This window comes from Bolinopsis microptera, chromosome 7, assembly GCF_026151205.1.
Source record: "Bolinopsis microptera isolate Bmic1 chromosome 7, MBARI_Bmic_1.0, whole genome shotgun sequence".
Lineage (NCBI taxonomy): Eukaryota > Metazoa > Ctenophora > Tentaculata > Lobata > Bolinopsidae > Bolinopsis > Bolinopsis microptera.
In genome coordinates this window covers 4,893,649-4,904,601 of record NC_087078.1, presented here as the reverse complement: position 1 = coordinate 4,904,601, position 10,953 = coordinate 4,893,649, and the positions used below count along the sequence as shown (strand labels likewise).

The 10,953-nt window shown below is 39.4% G+C and overlaps 1 protein-coding gene across 2 annotated transcripts; it reads left to right on the top strand.

Annotated features, from left to right (window-relative positions):
• The first annotated feature begins 790 nt into the window (after window positions 1-790).
• LOC134818532 (uncharacterized) lies at window positions 791-9,808 on the top strand. 2 transcript variants are annotated; one of them, XM_063828147.1, is made up of 4 exons: window positions 791-1,070; window positions 4,924-5,158; window positions 5,511-5,656; window positions 6,068-9,808. In XM_063828147.1, the coding sequence occupies exons 1-4, from the start codon at window positions 1,058-1,060 to the stop codon at window positions 9,367-9,369; spliced, it is 3,696 nt and encodes a 1,231-aa protein (XP_063684217.1). In that variant the 5' UTR covers window positions 791-1,057; the 3' UTR covers window positions 9,370-9,808. The 2 variants fall into 2 exon arrangements, with proteins under 2 accessions (XP_063684217.1, XP_063684216.1); XM_063828146.1 differs by lacking the exon at window positions 791-1,070 and having other exon boundaries at window positions 4,655-5,158.
• The last annotated feature ends 1,145 nt before the right edge of the window (window positions 9,809-10,953 follow it).

The window sequence follows — 10,953 nt, the reverse complement described above, 5'->3', positions numbered from 1 at the left end:
TACTGTGGTTTCTGGCGATGCTCCTCATCTCAACATACCTAATGTGTGCACCTGGACTAAGGGAGGAGAGGTCTTACCAAGCACCAGTCAATTTAGGTGTGTCAGTTACTTAGTGATAGCTTAATTGGGTTTAGAGGCATTCCAAGTATGTTAATAATAATTGGCTTTAGAATCATGAATTGGTATTCAGAAATGTCCCTGTACTATAAATTGATCTACAGCTCCATAACAGTACTCTGTGTCTCAGTGCCCACGCTACCGCTGCTAACACGAACCTGCAGTGTGTACACACACTATCTGAAGTGACGTCATCAGACTCAGATATCTACTCTCGTTGTGCTGATGCCTCCTTTTCTAAGCCTGCTACCTCAAATGTTACTCTAACTGTCCTAAGTAAGTTATCTTACATTCATAACGTATTTGGGAAACATCTGTTAGTAATGGAAGTTTTCAAAAGAGAAACAAAGTTAAAATATCTACATACTCATAATAAATCGAGTAAATAACAATAAATAAATGTAAATAATGTAAAATTAGATAAGCTATTGTGATGCATAATTTAAATACATTTTTTTAATTGTTTCTACCAAATTAGAACTCTTTATAATATTATGTTAAATAACACTCTATTTCAGCTCTTGAATACAACACGACACAGATGATAGAGGCTTTAGGAGCATATATTCAGCTTACATGCATAGCAAGCATGCCCTCCTCTCTGAGTGCCGCTCTTACCATCCAGTGGGAGAGAGATGGTACCCCTATAACCTCTGGTGAGGAAATGTTTAAAACTTACCTCGGTCTATGCTTTTATCAGTCCATTTATAGACCTACCATTATTATTGTGGATAAAAATAGATCTAATTTTGTACTCGTTCAGCTTCCTAATTTTTCCTTGCGTTCAAGAAATAAAACTACAGGTATCGTTTCTGATTCTAATGGAACTACACGTGAAAGTGTGTTGACGCTATCTTCCCTGATAAGCAGTGACTTTGCGAAGTACAAGTGTTTAGCTACATACGCCAACATTGGGACACTCACTTCCGCACAAAAAGATATGATCGTTACAGGTTAGTTGTATTTTCTTTCTGTAAACCTGGACTTAATTATTGCTATACTAAGCTATTACTAAAACCTTTATCGACATTGAATAAATTTGTCATACGTTGTATGACCCGTCGCGCACGAGTGCGCGGCTCCTCCTGTATCGTCGAAACTCTACTATAGTGAAGCGACCGTGGGGGTCACCACGTGATGTCGTGATACAAGAATAAATATCTAAAGAAACTCATATCTGAGAAACCAATTTAGTATTATTGAGTTGTTTCTGAAGGAAATTTTTTCCTTTTCCCCCCCTTTTGAAAAAAGGCAATAGTGAAAGGTTACGAATGGAGGTTTTTGCAGAAAAACGTGAATTTTGGAGATTGCAGTAGGTGGGTCAAATATATGTCGTGTTCCTTGCTTGCTTGCTTCCGTTCGTTACCAAGCAACGAAAAAGTTGCGCGCGCGCGAGGATTGTTTGCGGAGATGTGATGTATAGATAGCCTGTGATCTATGAATGCGCGGCGCGACTGTGTTTTATTGTATACGATGCATGTAATGTATAATATTACTATTACATATTAGGTAATACGCCCAATTTGTACGTGGCACGCGTAGTGTATTGATGTGTACACGAGTATAGTTTACCTTTGCTGATAATTTCTTGAATTACAGATACAAGTTAAGTTCTACGGCAATTGAACTGAATTTGTCCCTATTTGATGCATAATTTATCTATATTATTATCATGAAGATTGAAGTGAGCTGATTGGAGCTTATACTTAAATTTATAGTAAATGTGAAATGGAAATCTAGCGTCCGCCAAAACGAAACAACGGGCGCAATTCTTGTTATATCCTAAACATTATATACATATATGGGTTCTTTTGCGATAGTGTAAACGCGATAGCTAGCGCCATCCATCGCTAGTTGTCGCTGGCTACCGCCATTTAACACTTATAGTAGTCGCTGGCTAGCGCCATTTAACACTAGCCATGAGCGCAAACTATAAAGTATAAATTTGTGATAACTAGCGTTAGCTTATAGCGCTTAGTTAGCTTAGTTAGCTAGTAGTAGTTATCGCTAGCTAGCATGATAAACATTATAAGGTGGAAAATATTGTGTTATGGAAAATTTGCTTTCTCAATAAAATATTCGCCAAACGCTCATATATACTATATAGTCATACGCGCGTAGTAAAATATTCGCCTCCTTATGATTCATTTGCGCTTGGGTAAAATATTCGCCATGTTATGATTAATTTGCATAAAAATTTTGTCCGGCTCATGTTACCAAAAAATACGACATTTGTCCAACATAATTCTGATCTCAATATAATACGACACATTTCCAATTAGAGGATGATCTGAATAGTTAATTTCTACTTTGCATACATACATTTGACCAAAACCCATAATCATGGGTAGAGTGGACCGCTGCCAGTGTCTCTCATTCCCACACAAAAGTAAATGATATTAATTTGAATGGCCGTCTGCTTAAATGAAAAATGATACCGAGAATGAAATCAGTCGCTCGCTTTTCCCATTCACACACACACACTAGGTTGGTTCATAAAAACCGAAGTTGATCCAATCGCTCTGGGTCCAAGCTTATTAGTTGATGGCTTGGCTAAAAAACTGCCTTGAAAAATTTCGTGGCTCAACTCCATCGGAATCTAGACCCACGGACCACGCCCTTATTTTTCGAGGCCCTTATACAGGTAAAATTCTTAAAATTGCCTTTTTTGACCTTTAAACGTCTAGATAGGGCCCCGAAAGCAATTTAGACTAAGATAAACGTGATAAAAAGGTTAACTTTGGTCAAGGTCTCATGTCTCTACGACCTTGGCATCAACATGTCTCCGCGCCTCCATTTTAAGGCGCGGTCGCGTCTCAACTATTGTTCATGGAGACTCATGTGAACCGTCAAACTGGGGTAGCAAGTGCATATTAGTGGGGGTAAGAACACTTATTATTGAGCTCAGGTGTCTATTAAGCTGATTTTGAGACAATTGATATACAGCTTTTTGATGGGAAATATCAAAATAAATGAGAATAACAAACAATTCTATAAGTTAATGTATTAAAGGAAATCTTAAAACAATCTGCACTTGAAGACAATCAAACTATGTACTGAAAACAGTAATTTTAATGGAAGTTCCTAAAACATTACTTAGGTGTGAACGAAAATGTAGACATATGATCCTCAGTCCTCAACCACTTGAACAAGTTCTTTAAAAGACGATTCAGTCCTCGTGATCCTTGTATTATGATTGGTCATAAGGGCGATAGCTCGCTCTGCTAAATCGTTCGTCGACGATATGTTGTTTAACGCCGATTTTATTTTATGATAGTCGGCTGTCAGAGGCCACCTGTCCTCCTTTAGAAAGTCTGTTGGGACACCAACTAAGTCGAATAGGAGTCGTGATCTTGGTCCAACAAAGTCGGCAAGAGTTGATGACTTGTCTATCTATGGTAGCTCTGGCTTTTTGATGACGATATCTCCAGCACTAAAGTTTTTCTCAAGAATAGCTGTAGCTAGCTATTCCCTCGTTGATATAGGCAAGCTGTCGTCAAATAGGGCGAAGGTGATGTTTTCTTGGGTCAAGTACCAAGTGTGTCTTTGTAAGACTTTGGTACACAAGGTAGCTACTTTCTTGTCTATCTTCTTCTGTAAAAACGAGTCAATAGTTTGATTATTCACCAGTATTCTTAGAAAATGCAATTGATTTAGGAACTGATAGTTAAGTTTAGCAAATTCTGGCCCTAAAAAAATCCTTTCCTGAACAGAGTGATGTCATTAGAGGCTGCAGATTTAACGGAGTGGGCCTTGAACCATGGTTTTGTGTGTTGGGATTAGGGTTTATGTAAAATCGTTTTGTACGGCTGAAAAACCATAAAAACCAAAGTCACGTGAAATGTTTGGGCGAGCGAATTAGTAAGAGCCAAAGTACCCAGGAGTCATCTCCAAAAAAAATTTGAATAAACGCTGCAATGCTGAACCATTGTCAAAAAAAGTGGCACGTAGTCAGTGGATAATGTTAGGACATGCGAGGTCCTGTTGTTGGACCAGCGTTTTCTTCCCTCATTTTTGCCATCAATACACTGGACTTACCAGGGAGAAGAGGAATACCCCAAAGCAATCTATTCTCAATATTGATTGTGCATAATTTAGGTAAAGGAAATCTTCTATGAGTATGAATAATATGTTTGATCTGGATCTTCGCAATTTAGCTTATGAAAGAGATATTGACAGAAATTACAATGAAGTTTTGATATTTAGTTATTTGTTTTAGGGAAAGATTAGACTTGGGCGTTGTTTCAATTATCCTTGCTACACGTCGTGAGCCTCTCTCGTGCACGAGAACTTTGATCTTGTAATAAGATCAGAAAATAAATTTGAAGTTTACAATTTACATGTTATGCAATTAGTCATAACATGGCGAATATTTTGCTAAAAATGTGCAATTTTCACCCAGGCGCGAATAAATCATTTGAAGGCTGGAGGCGCATATTTTACTAAAATCAAAAATATGCAGTTTAAGCTCCAAGGCGCAACTAAACCATATAATGAGGCAAATATTTTACTGCGCACGTTTGACTTTGACCGTTTGGCGAATATTTTGCTTAGAAGGCGAATTTTTTATATCACAATATTTGCCACCTTATAAAATATTTGCGACAAAGCGCACAGCATTCCAAATCCAAGTAAATCATAACATGACGAATATTTTGCTAAGAATGGTACATATTTTGTTAGTCCGGCGATTATTTTCGTAACATGACGATGCTGCAATCCGAGAGAGGGCTAGCTAAATAATGCACTGCATGGTTTTGATAATTCTTCACATTTTATCTCAAAATCTTACACATTCTCTTTCAGAGCAACTCTTCAGAGTTTCTTATTATGATAAGGAAAGCCAGAATCTCGTGAAGTTTAAAGGTAGAGGACTCTTAGTTGTGAACTATTTTGATTTGGCGTCCAACGAAATAAAAATGGGGACAGTTTGCACAGGAAATTTCGATTATGATATGGCAGACTTGTACTGCAAGAAACTGGGGTATACGTACGGAAAGTGGAGACGTACCAAAGATGGGGCGGAGTTTTTTGACCAGCAGTAAGTGCTTCCATTTTGTATTCCATCTTAAGTACAAATAATTCTGCAGTTAACTCCACAAGCTCTAATGTATAAAAGAAGTGTAGTCTCATCTTGTAAAGTGAGAGACCTAGCAGTACTCATAGTAGTACAAATATTGTTACCGAAAATCTGAATACTAATGTATTTCTATTTTGAAAGGATGAGTAAACCTTCGAAACAATTAACGTGAGGCTAAATGATGGGAATACAGCAATATTATCATTAACTTTAAGAAGACCATTGTTATAGATCACGCAAACGTCTGCGGAATATACAAATTACAAAGCGACACAGTTTTAAGCCAGATACGACTCACCAGTCACCATCTCAGGTCTTCTCTCGAGAAAAAAAAGTTTCCTGCTTTGGAATGCACGATAACTAAATCTCACAACAAGACTGTAAAAGTAATCTGTGACATCAATGATACCTGTGCAGATCATCACAATGATATATGGCTGGATTGTGCAAACACCAAAGGTATTTACATTAAACCGTGCGTGCTAAATGATGAATCACAGAATCACTATACATTATACACTGGAACTTCGAGATGTTTCTTGGCTTTAGTGTTATGGTTAGAAATAGGAGGGTTGGGGGTTAAGTTTTAGGTAAGACTGTTTCGTTCGGCAGAAAAACGGTAAAAGACTTAAGTCACGTGATACTGATAGCGCGCAGGCGAGTGACTCTGTAAAAGTCATGATAACCGGGGACAGTTTAAATACTGGACAGGTCAAATACTGAGCACATTTAAGAAAAACGCAAAACGGCTAAAAGCAAAACCACGGCTATTAGAGTAGACAGTAATAGCAAGTAAGTTAGAACTCTCCACAATTATCTCGCCAGTACCGAACATTTAGTCTTCATGAGTTCAAAAATACTCTTCTCCAGATGCCATACGTTGGAGGGACGACAAAAGGTGCGGTAAAAGCTACCCTCTACGCGATGGAGGTCCTGCCGAATGCGCTTCAGATGGGGAAAACCCGTGTTGTAATGAAGTACAGAAAGTATGCGGGAACACTGAGGAGGACTGTGTGTGCCAGCAATGTGTGGACTACAGGAAGAAGGCTGACGCTTGGTGTAAAGTCTCCGAAGTGAACGGTTTTCTAAAAAACGTCTGCTTCAACGAAACACTCCAAAACCACTTTAAATGTATTAATTCAGATGTGTACTACAAAGAGGAACTTTCTATTTACAACCAGCAAAGAGGCGTCTATATGCTGTCCAATGTCAGCGCCATCTGCACAAATGACCCTAACGTCTATCAAGCTTGCGGATTCAGAACCGTCATCACAAACAGTTCTGTTCTCTGTGGTGGATACTTCTGCTTGGATTCTCAAAGAGGGGCGAATTACATGAAATACAAAAGCGGTAGGAAATGTGGAAACCCAGATCATGTAGTACAAGAAGTAGTAGTGAAAGAAGACACCATCACGTGTGATGGAAAATGTGACATAGTAGATACCTGTTATGATGAGGCTGTATGCAATGGCCTTACCTATGGAGTTCAGTGTGCAGAGGACAAATATGTTCCAGTACATTGGATTTGCAATGGAAAGATAGGTTGCTTGAAAGAGGAGGATGAGAAAGGATGTAAGAATTTAACGGAAAAAGATTCATGTACTCATTTCTATAGCAGCAATTATCTAAACGATGACAAAGAGGTCCCCATCATGGACCATACCAGATGTGCCGTTTTTGACATACCCAAGAATGTTTTCCCTTACTGCCTGGATTTCATGGACCAAACAAACTGTTTGGACAGCTCACGGATCGGAGGTTGGTGTGATGTTAATGATAATCGCACTCTGACTAGTATATCAAAGAGCATGGTCTGTCTCAGTCCCATTTTCAAGACAGTCCCGAGAAGATATAATTCTCTTTGTGATCAAGATTTGGAAAATCGTTGTACTCAAAGTTCAAAAAATTGTATTATTCATCGTCACCGGATGTGTGATGGTGTAGAAGACTGCAAGGACAAAAGTGATGAACTTAATGATGATTGCGATTTAGTCACAGATCCTACGGTGTTAGTGTGCGAAAGGAGATTTGGTATTCCTGGCCAGAAAATGAAAATTCCTTTTTCATGGCTGAGGGATGGCATTAATGACTGTCTGGATAAGGAAGACGAACGTGATAAAGGATGGAAACTATGTGATGAAGAAAGCCCGGTCACTCGGAGGGTGGTTGCGAGCGACGACTCTTGTGAAGACGTGTTTCTTTGTCCGAGTATAACTGAAAAACAAACTTTTGTGAGACTCGATAGTAACGTTCTATGTGATGGGGTGGAATCTTGTGGCGACGATACTGAGAACAATGTTTGCAGAATTGCTAGAGATTTCCCAGTCATACAAAGAACACTAACTGTTGAAAATAACACCGCTGATCTCTGTAGTATTACCACGCAAAATGAAGATGACTGTGAAAAAACAACATTCATGGGGTCTACAGGAGAAATCAAAATCTTTGGTGTAACAAAGCATCTAAAAATACCCATAACGAAAGTTGACTGTACAAAGATGTTCGGGGAGTTCTACGTCTACCTCAGCTGCATGGACCGCTGTGTAAACTCCAACTGTCCCCTTCCAGACACTTCTATCAAGCACGATGCCTGTCCTGGACAGTATCCAGACCGCATATACTCTCTTGCAAACAATAAGTATCTCACATTTGTTACAAAATCAGATTCACAGGCCGGATACCAGAACAACTATTTTCAATGCAATAACTCACGTTGTGTAGATTACAGTAAAGTTTGTGATCTCACCAACGACTGTGGCGATATGTCTGATGAGCAAAACTGCAAGAACCATATTCAATGTAGAAATGAAAAGAATCATCTCATTTCTCTAGATCAGCAATGTGATGGTATGTTTGATTGCTACAGCTTATCGGATGAGTGTAACGATAAATGCGGTAAACAGATGTTAGACCATTGGTTTTTGAAGGGAGCGTGTTGGCTATTTGGGCTGATGGCTGTCCTGTTCAACTTAATAATCATGGTTCAGATAGCTGTATCTGTTAACGGTGCAAAGACAGGGGTAATGCTTTTGACAAAGTTGCTATTGGGTTTAATTTGTCTTGGAGACTTGCTCAATGGGGTTTACCTTGTCACTATTTCCATCTATGACAGCCTCGTTTTCGGACCAGATTACTGTGAGAAGCAGGCTGAATGGCTATCCGGAACACCGTGTGCACTGTTAGGAGTAATAGGAACCATAGGAACACAGCTCTCTCTGTTCTCCATGACGACCCTAAGTCTCACCAGAGTGATAGGAATATCCTGCTCAGATATGACAGCTCCTTCTCGTGTCAACAAGAGATGGATAGCTATAATAGTTGCAACACTGACAACCGTTATTGCTTGCTCTGCTTCTATAGCTTTGGCTCCTTTGGTCCCTTCATTGGAAGATTTCTTCGTACAAGGCATACACTACAATCCGGAAAACAGAATCTTTATTGGTTTCCCGAATAAAGAAAAGCACGTCAAGGTTCTTAGTTCATACAACAAGACATCCGACTTATCTCTCGACACGACTTGGCATGATATTAGGGAGGGTGTGGCCAAAATGTTCACCGCAAAGCACAGCACTCTTAGCTGGGATAACGTACACTTCTACGGCAATGACGGTGCATGTCTATTCAAATTCTTCGTGCGCAATGATGATGCTAGAAGAAGTAGACAAACTGCTGAAACAGCATTTAATGTTGTTGACGCCATAGATTTTCAAGGAAACTTGATGTTGTGGATCGTGCTAGCAATAAACTTCTTCTGCTTTGTGGTGATCGGTGTATCATATATTCTGATTACACTACAAACTTGGAAATCTGCCGTGGACTCACACCAAACCCAAAACCCTGAGACTCTCCGGAAAAACAAGAAGATACAACGCCGGATAACTCTGATGATCGGAACTGACTTCTCCTGCTGGGTGCCATTTATCATCGTGTGTTATCTTCACAACGTCAAGTTTATTGATGCAACTGACTGGTACTTGTTCTTTGCAATGATCGTCCTCCCCATAAACTCAGTCATAAACCCTCTGATTTACGACAAGAACGACACCATATTAGGACCCACATTATCTGTGTTCACTCGCACTGGAACACTGATCTACAACTCAAGGGTCGTCAGATATTTCCGAAATAATCAAAGACCACAAGATGGGATGGAGCTTCAAGAAATGCTGTAGAAACCCCGCAGTGCGGCCACAAACAAGAAACAAAACATCCAGCTGAAAACATTCGAGGCACTAAAAAAAGACGCCATACATCCAGTTTAAAACAGATACGGCACCATTTAAAAGGCAAGACGTCCAGTTCAAAACTTATCAACAGAAACAAAGGGCATCTGGTTTAAAACAAATTAAGCACAAACTAGGGGAAAGACATCCAGTTCAAATCTAAAAACAAACAAAGCATCAACTAGGGGAAAGACATCCAGTTGGAAACAAATAGAGCACCAACTAAAGTAAAGACATCCAGTTCTAAGCTTCTAAACAAATAAAGCATGACATACCTGCCTAAGTCGATCCAGATGAAGTCTGGAACCTATTTCGTGACAGCGTTTCTCTCCATTTATCTCTCTCATGAGCAAACGTAGCTTATCAGGTTCCAATACAATATCTTCTTGTAGGACGTCCTGAAAGGTATTGTGAGGTCGTCCTTGATACTGATGGCCATAGGATGGTTGCCAGAAAAGGAGTTGCTGAGCAGGTTGGTCCTGTAAAAGTGTAAACGGTAGACATGTCCTACAAAATGAAGTGGAATAATCCTGTGAAGAACCAAGTTAGGTGGGTGTGATTTCCACAATTGATGCCAAAGACCCTTCGTAGCAAACTTGTATGGATACCATCTAGTGCTCGACTAGTTTCAGCCTTCTTAAGATTCCACGTTTCTAGGCGCCATACAGAAGAACGTGTTCTACTGCGGCTCTATAAAAATCTTGGTCTTGATCTTCCTAGACATGTCAAATTTTCAGAAAGCATCTAGACTCTGCAAGGCTTTCCAAGCAATATTCTAGTAACAGTCTAGTTGGGGAAACACATCCAGTCCAAAGAATTGGAGCACCAACTTGGGGAAACACATCCAGTCCAAAGAATTGAAGCACCAACTCGGGGAAACACATCCAGTCCAAAGAATTAAAGCACCAACTATGGGAAACACCTCCAGTCCAAAGAATTGAAGCACCAACTATGGGAAACACCTCCAGTCCAAAGAATTGAAGCACCAGCTAGGGGAAACACATCCAGTCCAAACAGGGACAAAAGGAAATCGCGGCATGTACGGAATCGCGATTTTTCCCATTATTTGCGACAAATTTTATGTATAGTTTAATATACCGCGAAATGTAATTCGCGGTATCGCGATTTTTGGCCAAAATAATCGCGAAATCCTTTTGTCCCTGAGTCCAAAGAATTCAAGCACCAACTAGGGGAAACACATCCAGTCCAAAGAATTCAAGCTCCAACTTGGGGAAACACATCCAGTTTAAAACAAATAAAGCACCAACTTGGGGGTAGACGAAACAAATCAGATACTCTAGAATGACCAACTGATGAGGACTCCTTGCGGGCAAATATTTTAGAGAAGCATGAGAATTTTGGATTATGAACACTGCAATTTAACTTCTGGGATTTCTATTTTTTTTTCAATATATTGATAGTATGTACTTATCAATATATTTTGAATGAAATACCCTATTCTGCATTAAACTATTTTTTGTAATGATTCAGTAATCGTGTAATTTGATTCGCCTTCTATTCTATTTCGGTATT